Source organism: Bradysia coprophila, unplaced genomic scaffold, assembly GCF_014529535.1.
Source record: "Bradysia coprophila strain Holo2 unplaced genomic scaffold, BU_Bcop_v1 contig_297, whole genome shotgun sequence".
NCBI classification, from domain to species: Eukaryota; Metazoa; Arthropoda; class Insecta; order Diptera; family Sciaridae; genus Bradysia; species Bradysia coprophila.
In genome coordinates, this window is record NW_023503555.1 from 2,863,211 (window position 1) to 2,881,984 (window position 18,774).

At 39.3% G+C, this 18,774-nt stretch overlaps 2 protein-coding genes across 4 annotated transcripts in view; both read left to right on the forward strand.

Moving 5' to 3' along the window:
• Positions 1 to 3,517, forward strand: part of LOC119078866 (dual specificity protein phosphatase 13) — a 39,172-nt gene extending 35,655 nt beyond the window's left edge. For 2 of the 3 annotated variants that reach the window (XM_037186579.1, XM_037186581.1), the window contains 3 exons: positions 55 to 281; positions 348 to 537; positions 2,777 to 3,517. In XM_037186579.1, the coding sequence (XP_037042474.1) occupies positions 55 to 281; positions 348 to 537; positions 2,777 to 2,906 (547 nt within the window). In that variant the 3' untranslated portion in view covers positions 2,907 to 3,517. Of the gene's footprint in view, positions 1 to 54; positions 282 to 347; positions 581 to 2,776 lie in introns of all 3 variants that reach the window. The other variant, XM_037186580.1, reaches the window with a different exon arrangement.
• A 3,356-nt stretch (positions 3,518 to 6,873) lies between these two features.
• LOC119078862 lies at positions 6,874 to 16,629 on the forward strand. Its single transcript, XM_037186573.1, has 6 exons — positions 6,874 to 7,030; positions 7,109 to 7,525; positions 7,591 to 10,905; positions 11,046 to 13,404; positions 13,467 to 14,273; positions 14,341 to 16,629. The coding sequence occupies exons 2-6, from the start codon at positions 7,109 to 7,111 to the stop codon at positions 16,533 to 16,535; spliced, it is 9,093 nt and encodes a 3,030-aa protein (XP_037042468.1). The 5' UTR covers positions 6,874 to 7,030; the 3' UTR covers positions 16,536 to 16,629.
• Positions 16,630 to 18,774: the final 2,145 nt, after the last annotated feature.

Genomic DNA, 18,774 nt, shown 5'->3' on the forward strand with positions numbered 1-18,774 from the left:
ATTATTCGTTCATCCACTAAAAAAACCGCTTGCGCGTATTCGTTTCTTCCGCAGGGCTTCCGCAAAAAATAAAACTTTTCTGAGACTGATGGGCATCACGCATATTTTGAATACAGCGGAAGGTTCAAGGTATGGCCAAGTGGACACAGGTCACCGGTATTACCGAGACATGCCAAACATTCGTTACATGGGCTTTCCTATGACTGATCATCCTAGCACCGACATTTCTAGATACTTTTACATAGCATCCAAATTCATTGAGAACGGCATCGACAGCGGAGGTATGAATGAATGAAACGATATGGACAGTTCGCTGATTGATTTTGACGATTGATTTTGAATGCTAGGTAAAGTTCTCGTTCACTGCATGATGGGCATTTCGCGATCGGCTACGTGTGCGCTGGCCTATTTGATGATCAACCGGAAAATGTCGGCCGTTGATGCTATACGTACGGTACGGTTACGGCGCGATGTTCGACCGAATGATGGATTTTTACAACAACTTGCTGATCTGGACAACGAGCTGCGAAGAGAGAGGCAATACGCATATTGATAACAGTTTGTTTGTAAATATGTTTATGTGCGTGCAAAAGAAATTTTTATTTTCTTTCTATAATTCACACTAACAAAAACGAAACTTTCGGATTCTAAATTTTACGCGCGACAAAAATTATAGATTTTACACTCGGTGCACTCCTTCAAAAAATATTTTCATTTCAATAGAAAATCCCACCACAAGAGACTTCGTCGAAAGTTTAAGATGGAATTGAATTATACTTCCCAGAGTGAAATTGAAATATTTTATGGAAATTGTCATCGACACCGTCGGTATATAATAGTTTTCTGACGAAATAGTACCTATACTCGTGGTCAACGCCGAAACGATAAGGTCAATAAATTAGAAGAACGAGGAGATGAATTTTAGAACTAATTTGGTTTTCCATTCACATCTGCCAACACGTTACGAATCGAAATAACGGTATATACAATTACAATGTCGTCGCAACAATCAATTTTCCTGTAGATACACAGAGCGACGCGAAGAAGACCTAATTCAAATTTTTCAAACCTGACTGGAGAACAAAACACAGATTTGAATTAGGTCTTCTTCGTGTCGCGTTGTGTAGCTAGAGTAACTTCTTTGTTGTATATTACTCTGTTACTCAGAAGATCTTTAGTCTTAAACTCACGAATTGATAAACGGCTACTCTCAGCAGGTATAGAATGTGTTTGTCGACCGTGCGTTTTCGCATCACATAGAATCCTCTCAATTTCACATACGATTTTGACGTATTGGCAGGGACTAATTTTGAGAAAATTTGAGAAAATTGGGAAAATTTAGAAAAATTTAAAAAAATTGGGAAAATTGAAAAAAATTTGGGAAAATTTTTGAGAAAATTTAGGAAAAATTTGAGAAAATTTTTGGAATTTTTTTTCTTCAATTTTCTCAAAATTTGAGAAAATTGAAAAAATTTGGGAAAATTGAAAAAACGTTTTCTCAAAATTAGTCCCTGCGTATTGGTCCCTTGAAAACGCATTCTATCCCAGCCGTGATGCGCCGTATTATTTCTCCACGGGGAGGGATTTTTTTTTATTTGACTGAATTCACATTCAAACTTCCAGACAGAATCATGATCGATATTGATGCACTTTGCACAAACGTTTGCTTAATTATTCCCATTCCATAAATTTTCTTTTTCTAAGTGAATATTTGACAGAAAACTCAGAAATTCTAGTGCACTTTATTTGTTGTTTCTAATCATATTCTATTTTTTGTCTTTTAACTTAGATTTGCTTTCTTCTTTGGATGTAAGCAAAGAGTCTAGCACAAATAGGACTGTGCTTGACTAAATGACCATAATTCAGTTGCCTGTTATTTGATGTGGTGCCAATGAGCACAATTTGTTAAATGTTCCCTAACAGTCACAGGTTACAATCGTATCATCTGTATAATTATCAAATCTGTTACTTCGTTTGTTCTAAGTAACAAAAATCTTCTACTTCATTACTTTCAACCATTGAGTTAGACCACCAATTTCTGACAATCTCCACATTCACATTAGAACATGCTTGCGGTTACAAAGCGGAGTGGAAAAGCCTAATTTTTCGGTCCGGCTTTTTCACTAATTATTGACTGCCAACTCTCATCGTCGTTTTATCATTGAAAAAATTAAATTTCTCAAGAAATTTGCAAAATTAATGCAGAACGTACGAAGCGCACTCTGTCATTCACGTCATGTACTTTGTGATCCCTAAACTTCGTTTGTTGAGACATTGCAACGTTACATTTTGTAGCCAAATGTGAAATAATTCGAGAGAAAATGAATGAATTTGTTCCCGAAATTTACCAGAAATAAAATGAGAAAACTTGAAACCTTATGCTGGGGTTCGGGTTTTAAAGAGCTGTCAAACAATGGGGTACGTTATAGTGAAAACGTCTTTTTTATGAAGGAGGAATCTCATTTCAAACCATTTAGAATGACCTTTTATTACATTTTCACCACAGGAAAGTTTTGGTCAGTTTGCATCAAAATTCTTCGTTTTAATTAACCTAAGAACCAGTCCTACGATATGTTCTGTGAGGACTAATTTCATTTTTCAAATTAGTTACTAATTTAGTTTAAGAATCATCTAGTCTCAGTGTTGTCAACTTAAAACCAAACTTTTCTTTGACTGCAACACTAACTCCCTTCTGTTTTCTCTCTATCCGAGTATAATTCAAACGTTTGATAAAATGAAGGAAGTTTTAAGTTTTTTTTTCTATTACTTTTTATAGAGCACCAGTGGATATGAGTGACTCGCCATTAACGAAAGAATACCAAGAGAGACGGAAAGTAGATAAGATTGCAAAAATGAAATCTAGATGTTATCAGGCGGTAATGAAAGATTTCTTTTTTAATCGATAGTTTAATTGCAAAGATTTGATAGGAAAAAGAAAATGAAATAACCTAGGTGAAACAAAAAAAAAACAATTTTGAATTTTATTAGGGAATCTAAATTCGTACGTAATAAATTGAAAAGCAAAAATGAAAAGCAAAAAATGATTCAAACATTGGACATAATGCGTAGATTTAAAAAAAATGATTAAAAAAACTGCATAAAGTGCACTGTTGTCGACACATTTAAACTTTGAATTAAAAAGAAATTAATTTAGTAAAAAGTTTTTGTAAATTTAAATTTAACGAAAAAGTATAACCGACTTACCAAATATTTATTCATTAACAACTGTTTAAAGAGTTTCAATTAGAGTGACGTTAAATTTACAAAGAAAAAAACCAAACCAAAATAGTTATTCATGCAAAACTGAGTTTTGAATGTTTTTCTTTGAAGTACTAGATGTGTCCATACACCTAGTCTTATTATACACATCGTGTTCGTAAGAAATCATTTATAACTCCGTTTTTCCGTTTTTTTTTACAATAAAGGCAACAAAAGCCACCAATTTGTGAGAAATTAGATATTTATGCAACAAGTTGCGAAATGAGGTTGTTTTTCTCACTGGATTCACATCGTGTGTGAAAAACAACAAATTTCGCAATGTGTTGCATACATCGATTTGTGCAACAAAACTTGTGAAAAGTGAACTTTTCAATAAAATGTTTACTTCGATTCCTTTCTCACACAAATGTCATGTAGTTGTGTGTGCAGCAGTGGGTAAATATTTATTTGACAAATTCCTAATTCGTATCTGACAATTTGCTCATTATCTGAGAAAATTTCGCAGTGAGACACTTGATATGAAAATTGTTCACTTTTCACAATGACGTTGCATAAATAATATATATATGGTTCTCCCACTCTTCCTTCAATTTCATTGGTAACGAATCATAGAAGAAAAACATCCAAACTTTTGTAAATTGTACATTGAAATATTGATTGAGTTTCAACTATTATTATTTTTAAAGGAAAACTGTTAATTGTTTCTATATAAATATGAAAGGTATAATAACATTGTTATAATTTATCAATTAATATTTTTATAACTCGTTATGATGGACATATATATTTTTTACAAAATCAAAAAAGAAAATGGATAATGTACAAAAATGATATAATATTTTATTTTTCAATAAAAGAAAACACTGTTGCAATGATTTAAATTAACTAAATAGCACCTGTGTACACGATTCATTTAGAGGTAAAATTCGAAAAAGATCATTACTTGAATGGTTCTCAACGGAAAGTGCAGTGGATGAAACACTGAATTTCAACAGTTAAGAGAATATTTATTTAGCCGAGACTATAATAAGCACACGAAAATGAGACTCGGCTACGCCTCAATCGGCAAAATTCACACAAGAAGTATCATTTCCATCAGTGGCTCCATTGGTAAGTATTGTACTAGTATATGCATTGGCCCTGGGCATAAATTTCAGAATTTTTCTCGTAATTTAGGCTCTCATTTCTCATTTCTCTGATTTATATAAGTATATAAACACTGAAGGTAATGCAAATCCCCAGTTACACACGGATCCAAACGATCCAAACTTTCAGGTGAATTTTAGCTCCGTCATGTTACACACGTATTGAATTCGTTTGCGTCAAGTTGCATCTAGTGATGAATCTGGAACGATTTAGCGGCATTATGTTGCACACATATAAAATTCGTTAGCGTCAAGTTGTATTTAGTGGCGAATTGGAAGTATTTAGGGCCGTCATGTAACACAAGTCTAAGTTAGACAACATACGAAAATGAATTCACCTGAAAGTTTGGATCCGTAATTTCTCTGATCCGTTGAGGGTCTGCAATACCTTTAGTGTTTATATACTTTGCGTGCATCGATATAAAGTAAATTCACATCAAAGTATGGATACGCACGTAACTGCATTACCTTCAGTGGTTTCTATACTTTTCTGGTGACTATCTTAAAAGATTTCATATTAACTCCCAGAGCCTAAAATAACATATATCGTTGGGGGAAAAGTGCACCAGACGCCCTCTGAGGTGCTCCAACGCCTTTTCCTGTCCCCCGGCGGAGGACGCCTCTTATTTTCTGTCAAAAAAATATTTAGAAAAATACCTCAAAAGAAATATTTTTGAGACCAAAAAAAAAATGAAAACCATTATGATTGCTTATTTCAAATCAATTGCTTTTAAATTGTTGACCAAATCACCGCGTTATTACTTAGATTTTTATGTTTTACATTTTAAAATGAAACGTAAAAGTGGTGCATATTACAAAAAATTAACAAAATTAAGAGACGGATCGCACTACCTGGACAATTGACAATCAGTAGTGGATATATCTATCTAAAACTAAAACTCTCATTGCGAGTTGAAACAAAAATTTCAACGGTTGATTACTCGAGTTATGGTGTCGACGAGATACAAGATCTTTTGAAAATAATGGATCCATTCACGAACTTATCCTGTAAATTTTTTTGGAAAGTAGAGATCTACAGGAAAATAATTCTGCTAGATAATTCTTGCACTTCTACTTCAGGAGCTCGGTAATAGAAGATCAGTTTAGATTTATTCATGTTACCGTGTAGAAATAAGTTTAAATATATTCTACATTTGTCGTAAATTTTTGAAAACCTACTATACATTCTTACAGTAGTACACGAAATTCTGAGTATCAGACTGACACTTCATTCCGTAAAATTGTTGTTTCCATTAGCTTTATAACACCATGATCCATACGATACCATACCACCGTATATTATTCTTCATTATTTTCATTATTGAAATTTAATAATGGTGCAAAATTTTCGCTCGCTCCGCTCCCAGTTCTTTTTTTTCTGATTTTAAATAAATGAGAATTTTTTAGACTTCCAACCTCCATAACATTCCTTATGTTAGTCCCTCTCTCTAGCTTCACTTTTTTTAGTGTTATTGTCAGTGTTTTATGACTGTGAGGCAAATTTCACGAATTTGAGTCGCTCGACCGACGTTTACAGGGCATTAAAGTCGTGGTGCTATGGTAAATGGAAGGCATAAATGTGACTTTGTTATTTCAGAACCGAAACCTCAGTATATGGGAAAATATTCTTTTTTTAAACATATACTCCATTTCCGTTAAATGTATGCGTCTTTTCCGTTAAGAAAATGCGCCTTTTAGCGAAAAGTGCACCCCAGTCGAAAATCCTTACTTTAGGCTCTGTTAACTCCCCACACCATATCTACTATGTGCAAATCTGCAACACACGGAACCCAAGTTTCGGCTGAATTCAGCACTGCACATCTGATTCGGTTATATATGGCATTACCTCCGCCCATTACCCTGGTTACAACAAAAATTGTATTCTAAGGCGGCCGATTATAGCGCCAAGATGCAATGTTCAATCATAAAATCTCTTTTAACAACTGCATCGGGAAAAGCTCGACTGAGATCAGACTATCGAACAAATATAAATGTTTTTCACATGAATGTAAATACTTATTCGCAGAGGGTAGCCCGATTTTCACGTTCTACAGATGACACTACCTCGAGCATTACCTTTGTTGAAAAAATTTGAATATCTGTCACACACTCGCGGAATTTTGAAAACCGACACATTTTCTGTTTCGTGGTTAACTGGTTTTTTGTGATTTTTGCGTGTATTTTTATATGGAGAAATCAGAAACTCAAGTAAAACACAGAAACAGAAAATATGTCGGTTTTCAAAATTCCGCGTGTGTAAGTATGTTCGATTTATTTCCGCACGCGTTGCATCCTTCGTTGCAAATCGTCAACATGTAGAAAACATTTATTTATGAGTGTTTTATAGGACATGTTCAATAATCTACTACTCCTCAAAATCATAAAAAAAACTGGAATGTATTTTTCAAAACAATGTGTGAATTAACCGCCAAAAACTCCGTTGTTCGTGTCATAAGCCGATGCCCTCTCTCTGAAAGTATCAAAATTATAGATTCTAGTTGAACGTGTTTGTGAGCAATGCGATTTCTTTTATGATTACCAAAAATGGTGACTACGGAATCAATCTAAGTTTTGTTATTTAATGTAATACGTTTATTGAGCTCAAGAAAAAATTAACCGGAAGATAAAATTTTCTTTTCCAAAGTCGATTTCATCGATAATTTGAGGTAAAGACAATTAGCCGTATTGTCTACCTGCTGTTCAATCATTTCAGCTTAATTTCATAAATTCATAAATTTCACTAGATGATCAACCAGACTGACCAATATGCAGAGCATCGCGAGCAAATGATTACGCACGTGGTGCTCCCTCGGCATTTGCCACAAGTGAGATCCAGTTGCCTCCACAACCAAGAACTGTGTTTGCTATCGCTTATGGCATCCACCTTTCGAAAATTCGACCCACTTGAAACCCTGAATGCAGTGAAAATGGTAAACACTTTGGAACGTGTGCACGAAACACTGACTCCTGAACTCGTTTCATCCGAAATTGAGGCACTGCAACCAGGCAATACGTTCGCAATGTTTGTCCGTCGTCAAAATTGTGCTATCATGATCCATTTACCGCCCAATCAAACGACAGCACCGCAGAATGTTATTGTGTCGACATTCCCCGCAAATTTGCATCCGAATGAGGTCTATAAATATGGCGGTGATTTGGAAGTAAGTCCAGCACACACATTCCCCTGTACGAACGAAACGATTGTCAGAATTAACCATTGTTTCAGTTTACGTATCCAGTGCAAGCGCTGCACGTCAAATTTTCCCAGCTAATCAAATCAAAGGCGTTTGCAGAGCAGCTTTGTTTCCTTTATGGCGAATCATCATTCAATATGAAAAAACGGGACCACGTTTCAAACTGGCTTATTACGGCCCTATGCGATGAAGGTTCCAGAACGGCAACGACCCGAGAATTTCCATTTGTAACAAAGAAAATTCGTGATGAAGTCCTCGGCAAAACGGGAAAGACCTGTTTTCGACGATCGAGCTTCTACATGTGCATAAAGGTTTTCCTGCAACATAGTTTGACGCTTGAGCTAGGTGCAACGAACGGCAAATGGTTCTTTAAGCTTTTGATGCTGGAGTTTTTGGCAGATTTGTGTGATTCCGTTGAGAAAATTCGTGACATCGATTTGATATGTCAACTTATCGCCAAGCTCGCCCGGCGAATAGAAAAATTCGGACAAGTACAATACGTGCCTAACGACACATTAAATCAACTCGAGCTGGAGCCGCATGTTCTCAATCATTCCCGAAATGCGATTTCGAAAATTCGTGCTAAAATCGACCTTCAAATTGAAGAATTGCAACAGTTGGACGAATCAAATGCACAACTAACGCCATTGACTGATCTGGATTTTACCACAGATGCTCTTCAAAAAACACCAAAATTGAACGAGTATCTGATGAATCGTAACCATGGAAACGTTCTGACTCCATTTACTTTACGCTTGCATATCAAGTCATACCGCCGATACTCCAGAGAATTGGTACGCGCTCCTCGATTGGACAATTTCATCAGCCTAAATGAAAGTGGCGAATTTGAGAAATGTTTATTTTTTGCCGATTACGAGAACTGGATTCTCTACACTTTGGACATTAACGAGACGAAATTTAGCTCCTCAGATATTTGCGAATGGGCCTTCACATACGGATCATATGCCGAGAATTTCTACAAAAACGACCCGCTTGGTAACAGTAGAATGATTTTGGTGCGAATGAAAATGCTTGCAATGTTGGACAAACTTGCCACAAAGTCGTTCCCCATGCTTTTGGAGCATCGCAGTGGCGTCAATACAGACATTTTCAACAGCCTTCTGCTACCGCAATACTTTGACATGAAAATCGGATTCGAAATCGAGTCTTATTTCAATGAACGCAACGCTCAAAGCAAATTTCCTAGTCTGGTCGAAGAGCATTCTGTCACGGTTGGGTCGTTTTCAGCTCGATTCGCTCGCAAAAACCCGTCAATGCAAGACATACGGAAAGAATTGAATACTATCGACCAAGAGAACATTGACGTGAAGCGGCGGGAATGGACCGCTTTGAGAAGAGAAATTTCCAGCTTACGTTGGCAAGCGAAACGCATACATCACGAGATCGTTTCAAAGAAGCATCTAGATACGTGTTATTTGTGCAGCATTCAAAAGAGAATCACCGAAATCAGATTCGAAGAATACTTGAAAATGATGCCGGACGAAGAATACAAGCAAAATGCGATCGTTTTCGAGCTTGATATACCTGCTGATGTCGCGTGCCTGCGAGATGTTCTTGAAGATTTCAACCGATATTGCAGCGAAAGAAAAAGTTCAGCCATTGCAATCCGGACGAACTGGAATGAGCTAGACGTCATTTCCAAATTCAATCAGTCCGCAAGCAAAAATGTAAAGCTCGGATTGACCATCCAAACCGTACAGCTAACGAGCTACCACGCAGATGAAAACTTTGAGCGCTTTGTACGACCAAATTCCAATGACTGTGTGTATCATTGGTCCAGACAACGATTGACTTCAATGCCGACGATTCGTGTTAAGAGTGAATGTACGTTGTCAACCGAACAGAAATACACCTGCCTACAATGGACTCTTGCTGGAACGCATACTCAGAATGAAGTTTTGGCTCTCCAGGGACAATGTCCGCCGGGTATGATGTTGAGTGAATTCAAGTGTTTCGGCTCACTTCGAGCGGATGGTCATCGCCTGCAACTACGTAAGCTGTACGGCATGATAGAATACGAAGAATTATCATTTGCGGAGCTCTCAGTGCTATCGTTGGTCGCACAAACACTGTGGGAGGCTGGACAAAGTGGAGACAGCGGATCGGTGCGTGAATCATTCATTGATTTGAGAGACAAAGCATTCACGTACGCATACATCGATACGCTTAATAAATTCATCGATCAGCAAAGCAACAATTGGATGCACTCATTGAAATTACTGTCCATCGTTTTGGTGACCGTTCGCATTTTCGAAATCAACAATGACGAAGAAACAGCCGATTCGATCATGGCAGTCCTTCACAAAATTCGATCACTTGCTCTCAACTGGATCGAAGATGTAGAGATGGCAATTCACAATATGGGCACGGCCGCCAAGACCAACGATATTCAAAACATAAAGCGACAATTATTCAATATTGCCATTGTGGGAGCTATGACCTTCTTTGTTAGTTCAAACCACAAATTCTTCGAAAAGATTTTCGACAAAAATCCAGAAAATGAATTACCGGGCGTAGTAGTTTGGCTACGCTTTATTGTGGTGCTGAATAACAACATCATTTTGGGGAAGAATAATTTCACGGGAATCAACTCGGTATGGTTGCGCCGACTATTGTGGAAAGTTGGTGTGGAAATCGAGCAAAAAGTGCGTCTAGTGATAGAGCAGAACGGGAACGTCGTTCTTGATGTGGTCAAACATTTTTGGAAGCGTGCCAAAGGTGGCGTTTTCGCCGAAACATATTTCGACAACCGATCGCCACAAATTGTGGTCGTCAATGTCGACGTCGGTGGTAAATTGGTATTCGTTACATTGGACATAATTAGCGGATCATTTTTGGTGGATAATTTACCAGTGTCGCGGCTCTCACAAGAAATTGTCGCCTCACCATTATATCAGCGTATTTTTGGCAATTCAGTTTTTGAAGTCCAGCCGGACGCACAGAATAGCTTTGCAACTGTTCATTCGTACAGCGACTGCTTTTACGAGTTCTTCAAAATACCAAATGGTCTCATCATCACCGAGAAGCAAAACGATGTAGTGAAAGAGCTTATTCCGGCGGAGATTTTCCAACACGAGATTCCAGGACTTTTAGTCGAAAATTACAGCCACTGGTGGAACAAAAACGGAAGCACAATCGAATTTCGGCCGATTCTGTTCACAAATCAGCTGTTCTCGAAGCCGGAAGGAATAACGTATCGATTGGATTTACAGGAGCACCATCTGATTGAAATGAAATCGAAGCGCTGCTTTTTGGACATCACGAGTAACAGTTACATGCAAATAGTCAAGAATCTGTCCCGACTGGAGGTTCCAAAATATATTCATGTAAGCAATCGCATGGCTGTAAACTTTGGGGAGGTCACTAGATACAGGTACAGCGGTTGACACACCCCCAAAGTTTACAGACTTGAGCTGTTCGTTATTCGAAGGCAAAAGCTAATTCGCAAAATTTATTGTCAAAACAGGTTCTTATGGATGAGCCGGAAATAGCTAGAGCCGAGCTAATTCGCATGCGGCTGAACTTCATTATTAAAGAGAATCCAGCAGATGATCTGATGGAAAACGGAAGCGACGACATCACGATACGATACGATATCCTTTCCAATGAATTCAACGATATGCGAGTCAGTTTGACTCAAAAGTGTGGAACACTGTTCGGATTGATGCATGGCTTGCTGTTGGAAGGTACCTCGAATGCGATGAAACTTCTTCTAATTCCGCATGGCAGCGTTAACATCAAGCGCCATCGGTCACACGTGGCAGTTCGAGTCAATGTTGCTGATGCACTGCACATGCCACCATTCCACGAATATTACATCGACGAGCAATTGTGCTGGATCAAACCTAACAACAGCAACTTTTCGGCCTGGTTGTATCTGGCATATTTGCACGCGGTGACATCGCATGGGGAAATTGAACCGCTGACTGGAATGTCTGGCACGGAACGAGCACTGCAAATACTTCAATCTGGCGTCGTTTGGTCGTCGAGTCCCTATGATTGGAATGCTGCTAGCATTTTGCAAAATATCGCTGAATTGAGTCCTACACGCACCGGGGGAACGATACGAATGGTTCAATGGCCCGATTTCATACCAGCACGGACAGCACAAGATACTTTCGTTTTTATCGCTCGGAAGTTGATTGCAGACAGTGAACGATTGGGTGGACTTTATCCGGACGCAACCGTCAAAGCTATTACAACGAAAGCAAGTCTAACTCTACATAATCAACAAGAATATTCCCGATACTTAACGTTTGCTCCAAATGTGCGCGTTGCTGACGAATTCCTAACTCGTTGCATATCGACGACATCGTATCCGAATTTCGTTGATGAAAAGCTGTCGTCGAATACAATGAAATTGTCGTCGTTGTATCATCGAAACGAATTTCAAGTGCCGATTGGTTTGGACGTATTTAGTGTTTACTTCAAGGGCATGCAGAAGTTGGATGGAATAGTGCATGTCGACGAAGTTAAATCGATTTTGCAGCATCAATTTCGTCGCTCGACTCTTATGAATTTGTGGTTGTCGCTGTATGAAGCTGTCCGTACATCCTTGCTTAATCAAGAGGAATTAGCGTTGACTTGGACACTTCTTTCTCATCAAAATCATGACATTAGACTCATTCTAACACTTCAAACAATATCGATGAACGCTCAGTATTTCAATTCGATCATTCCACCTGGTGCTTCATCTTTTCAAGTAAATCGAGGAGAATACTGTGACTACACAATTCGGCAAATATTACGAAAGCATTTGGAGAATTACGGCGTGTCTGTGAATCCGAAAGAAGAAGCAATTCGAGTTCGGACCAAAGAAGTTGAGAGTAAATGGCCTTGTGACAGTATTTCCTTTTCGTCATCGGGTGACTTGTCATATTGTCTAAGTTTTGCGTGCCGTGAAATTAATGAAAAACTTTGCATCTGGAATAACAACCGAAAATTGAGGCTTTTCTTTGAAGCGGTAGATCTAAAGATGCGTCAATTATCTTTTAGGTCAAGAAATTACCTTGCTGAACCTATTTTGCAGCCGTATCGGGTACCGAGTCAATTGAAATGGAAGAAATTTGAATTAGACATCGACGCCCGTATGCATTCAAGCATCGCCGAATTAGACCAAATTTTGGACGAAGCTAAGCATGTGTGGACATTAGCGAATGAAAATGGATCAAAATCGTCTGATTACTGGTGGTCGATGTACAAAGACATCATTAACGCCTCCAGTGTTCAGCATTTAATGGATTCTGGCTTATGTCCACGAATTGTGCCCAGTATAGTTTTGCCCCGAATCGCTTCCGATGAAACGGCTGCAGGATTGAAGGCGCTATTAGGAGCATTAGCGATTTCCATTGTGAAGGAGCAGCGAGAGAAGCGCATCGACAGATATTCGAGTGAAGATCCAATGAAAGAAAGAGAGATGGAAAACGTACCACACGTGAATTGGCGTCCGTGCGACTATCCCAACTGGTTGCTGTTCGAAATTGAGCAAAATCTGACCATCCGACGGATTCAAATCGAAATTGCAAAGCGTATGATAAATCCGCCGGCAGGGGGTACGCCACATTCCGTTATGCAGCTGAACATGGGGGAAGGGAAAACGGCAGTCATCGTACCGATTCTGGCTTCATTTTTGGCTGACGGCAACCAAGTGTGTCAAGTTACAGTCCTCAAGTCATTGTTCGCAACGAATGCCAAATCGCTTCGCAATTATTTGGGTGGCATGATTGGACGAAGAATATACATGTTTCCATGTCGTCGCGATTGGCCTGTTCGACAACACGTCGAAACTATCATCCGACTTTATCAAGAATGCTTCGTCAATAAAGGTAAGCTGATGATGACTTCCACTGCAGTTTCACCAGTGTCAATATTTCCGAAACCATTTCAGGAGTGATTGTCACCTTGCCGGAGTACCGTCTGTCATTTCAGTTGATGATGTACAACTCAATTCAGAAACGTGAATTCGATGTAACCAGACGTTTCCTCGCCGCCCATGACTGGATCAACACGCACGTCCGCAACATCCTCGACGAATCTGATGCGATCCTGCATCCAAAATATCAATTAATTTACAGTGTTGGCAAACAACTTCCGCCCGACGGCAACGATTTGCGGTGGCTGGTTATTCAATCGTTGCTAAAACGCGTTCCGTTCCATATGAAACAGTTGCAAGGCGAACTCGGAGACGAAGCAGTGGAATTTGATCGCGAGTACTTGAAAAAATGCAACATTTTCGGTAGCGAACAAGTTAACAGTCGACCGGATGTGTTCACGTCTTGTCGGATTTTGGATGAACAATCGGTTTTCTCCAGATTGAACAAGGCCTTGACCAATGATTTCTTAAATGGTCAATTAGACATTGTGTTCCAGGAACCGATAACGGCGCTGAAGGAAAGCTTAAAAATTGCTTTCTTTCAAGATTCAGAAACGGTCGACCCGAAGTATCTTGAAGCATTGCTGGCACCTTTTTCGGAGAGAGATCGGAACATTATTCTTATTCTATGCGGCTATTTGCGTCTGGAGGTCTTAAAACTGACGCTGATGAAACGATGGCGCGTGAGTTATGGGGTGGAGCAGAATGGTGAACGGTTGATGGCAATTCCGTTCAAGGCAAAGGACGTTGCAGCGAAGAGGACAGAGTTTGGCCATCCTGATGTTGCAATCTGTTTCACACATTTGTCATACTACTACTCAGGTTAGATTGGACGATCATTTGTCACTCGGTTTTTCCATCTCAATTAACTTTCTCTGTTCGTTCGTAGGCCTGACTGATGAGCAAATATTCCAAGTATTTGAAATTCTTTCAAAAACTGCAAATCCGGACGACGTCTATGAAAAGTGGATTGCCAACATTCCCATCAAAATCGTTCACCCTTCGATTCGGCGCTACTCCATCATCAATCTGAACGATGCACATCAACGCGATCATTTGCTGTTTCCATTGCTCAAATTCAACATGTACGCCATTGACTTTTGGTTAAGTCGAGAAGTTCTTCCGCGCGAAGCCAAGACATTCACACACAAACTTACATGCACCGCATGGGACCTATGCAGCGAAAGTTTGACGCACAAAGTCACAGGCTTCAGTGGCACCAATGACACCAAAGACATTCTACCGTTGCCGATCGCTCAAAACGATCTGAAAGAACTGGAAAGCACGAACGAAGAAATGCGTCAAAAACTTCTGCGGCCCGAGAACCAGTGCTATTGTGCCCTGCCAGCTAATGTTACCGGGAAGCAGATTTTGCAAAAATTGGTACAAGATGGCATACCCGTTCTGTTAGATGCCGGTGCACTGATGTTAGAGCTCAATAACAAACAAGTGGCGGTAGAGTGGCTGAAACAAGCTCCCGATATGTACGACGTTGGTGTCTACTTCGACGAACAAGACATTCTACAAACTATTGATCGCAGTGGAATTATGGCAGAATTTGAATGCTCGTCTTATCGAAAGAACTTGGGTCAATGTCTCGTGTATTTGGACGACACACACACGCGTGGCACTGATCTAAAGTTTCCGTTGGGCACAAAGGCGTGCGTGACACTTTGTGGTGATATTACACGGGACAAAACGGTTCAGGCGTGCATGAGAATGCGACAACTGGGCAAGGGCCATAAAATTGCATTCTGGGCTTCATCCGAAGCGAACGCTCGGATTCAAAGCGGAACTGCAGGGGATAGCATTACTAACAAGGACGTCGTTAAATTTATCTGCCAGAACAGCGAGAAATTCGAAAGAGACAACGTGTCACATTGGGCCGCATCAGCCTTTAATTACACGAAAAAGCTCATCGGCCATAAACTGATCAATGATTCTGTGGATGACCGATCATTAGAGAGATTGTATGAGCACTGCCTGGAAAACGATTACGCCACATTGATGGAACTGTATGGCGATATAAGAAAAGCATCGCTGACAATGATTTTCCTGCGAAAATTCGAGACCTTAACTAGTGACAGGATTAGGAGTGTTCGCGATTTCAAATTCACCATTCTCGAAGGTGTGATCGGGAGAATCAACGCCAAAGCCCAACATGAGAAAAAGTTCTTGAGTACCTTGGACGACGAACAAGAAAAGGAATTGGAGAAAGAAGTCGAAGTTGAAGTTCAAGCAGAGAAACCAAAACTACCGAAAATCGAGACAGCAGCCACGCCCCAATTCGACAAGCGTTTGAACCAAATGATCCGGACCAAACATAACGGCTCAATCTTGAAGGCATTGAAAGCCGATTCAGTTTTAGCTCCAGTGGAGCAATGCCTAGCTCACGTACAATTCTATCAAAAATACATCAACAAATGCGGATGGGCGAATCACTTGTTAGCTACGAAAGATTTCACCAGTGTGATCGAAAGTACTGCCACTACCTGCGACAAATATCTGCGACCGGTCTGGTGGATTGCTCGTGTCAATAGATCGAACGGAGCGTTTAGCTTAATTTTGTTAAGCTCGTACGAATGCGACCGCATGCTATCGTCCTTTCGGAAGTCTGAAAATGCCGTCCTCTACATGTTCCATCCACGTATTAAACATCTGCACAGCAATTTAATTCGAGAGTCTGCACTACAAGTCTGTGGATGGAAGAATGCTCCACGCATCCGTGTTGAAGAGGAAGTACAAATCGGAATGCTGTCTGGATTGATGTATTTCGCAGACGATGAAGAACAGGCAGTGTACTGCAGTTTTCTCGGATTGATTCCGAGACCACGCACTGCCGAACTGGAAAACGCTTTCACTCAAGGTATCATCAATCCGAATGGTTTCGTAGAGCGTAAAAATCGTCTGTACTCGGAGTTAATTGGTAACATCGTCGGACAATGTGGCTTTGACCAAAATTCCACCGATTTGGCAGTCAAATTGATTGAGGCACATCACCAACATATGCCAGCTGGCTGTCATGTCGCGTCAGTTCTGCTGCGCGGAATCAAAGCGCATATCAATTCGAGTAACGGTAATTAAAACTAATGATTACTAATCAAACAAATGAAATTCATGAAAATTTTGTCCATACTTTTATACTGAAATCGGGAAATTCTTGAATAAAATGAAGAAAACGTGATTTCCTGTTTTTAGCCCCGTACGAAGTACAAAGGGGCTTATAGGATTACGATGCCGTGTGTAATTGATGGAATTCGAAGCAGACGGTAAGGGCAAAGTGTTTGCCTATGTTCATAGATGACGAATCTGCAATAAAAATTTTGTCTGTCCGTCTGTCCGTCTGTCACGTCGATATCTTGAGTAAATCAAATCCGATTTCAAAAAATTTTTTTTTCCCTGAAAGATAGTCGAAATAGTGAGGCTAAGTTCGAAGATGGGCATATTCGGGTCGGCCCTTCGTGAGTTAGGGCCACCTAAGTGATTTAAGGTCTTTTGGTGATATTTATGGCAAAATAAACGATGGAAATGTAAATGACACGGCAAATGGTAGGTATTGTCAATACCAATCCAGGGAAAAAAAGTTTTTTAAAATCGGGAGAGTGGACCGTGAGTTAGGGCCTTAGAAGTGAAATGCTACTAGGGCCCTATGTGTATTTTACATAGAACTCGAGTAAATTTCATTCGTTTTTCGTAATTTTTGTTTCATTTGGAAGGTAATCAAAGGCCGAATAGAATGTTGTTGAAAAAAAATTAAATTTGGGTCCTTGGACTAAGGCCACTACTAGGGCCCTATGTGTATTTTACATATAACTCGAGCAAATTTCATCCGTTTTTCGTAATTTTTGTTTCATTTGGAAGGTAATCAAAGGCCGAATAGAATGTTGTTGAAAAAAAATTAAATTTGGGTCCTTGGCCTAAGGCCGCTACTAGGGCCCTATGTGTATTTCACATATAACTCGAGTAAATTTCATCCGTTTTTCGTAATTTTTGTTCCATTTGGAAGGTAATCAAAGGCCGAATAGAATGTTGTTGAAAAAAAATTAAATTTGGGTCCTTGGACTAAGGCCACTACTAGGGCCCTATGTGTATTTTACATATAACTCGAGCAAATTTCATCCGTTTTTCGTAATTTTTGTTTCATTTGGAAGGTAATCAAAGGCCGAATAGAATGTTGTTGAAAAAAAATTAAATTTGGGTCCTTGGACTAAGGCCACTACTAGGGCCCTATGTGTATTTTACATATAACTCGAGCAAATTTCATCCGTTTTTCGTAATTTTTATTTCATTTGGGAGGTAATCAAAGGCCGAATAGAATGTAGTTGAAGAAAATTTTAAATTTGGGTCCTCGGACTGAGGCCGATACTAGGCCCTTCAAAAAAATAAAATTTTAGGGCGATTTGAAATTTTTGTTTCATTTGAAAGGAACGTCGTACGGGGCTTCGTAATTGCGCTATGCGCAATTTGTAAGATGTACATATTACATAATAATTTTACTTTAACTACATTAACCGGCGCAATAAGCTTACGGTCAAAGTAGGGTGACAGACGCACTAGGGTCACGTACGCAATAGATATACGGGTTTGTACGGGGCTCAGTCGCAGCAATCGCTCCGACTGTTCTGATGGCTCGTTTAATCGAATTTATCGCATGGAAATGGTGGTGGAAAATTGGTTCAATTTTTAACATTTCGAAGATAAAAATGCATCGCATGAGAGACTTTGACAACCTTCAGTGATTCAAACATTTGTCATAAAGCCTTAAATAGCTAGCCGTCTTCAAAAGATTTGTGGAGGATCTGAGTGGCCGGCCGTTCATAAATTACGCAACGCAAGAGGGGTAAGGAGTCTAAGGCTTGCGTCACAGTGAACACAATTTTTAGAAAAGTCTCATGCATTTTGCGTGACAAGTATAAGGGGAGGGGGAGAAAATGGAGAAAGTCAGGGCCTATTTTCGATAACTTAAATTCTCTAAATTTTTGAACAATTATCAAAATTCTCCAAAATTAAATTTTTGGAGAATTTCAATTTTCGAAAAAAGACTCTGGAGAAAGTGTCCTTAAGTTTAACACTCGTGCCTCATTAATCACTCCTGAACAATTAAACGGCTAACATCATAGAGCATATTTTTGTGAAGTTAATTTTCGAAATTTCGGAACTGATTTACTCTCGAGAAATAACGATTTTTTATGAAATAATGGAACTCGGTAAAGTGTTTTACAGCTGGAAATGTCATTAATTCAATTTTTTAGGTTTCTTATTACTTTTGCAAGAGAAAGAGACTCTAACCTTAACCACAGTACCCTACACACGCTGTTTAAAC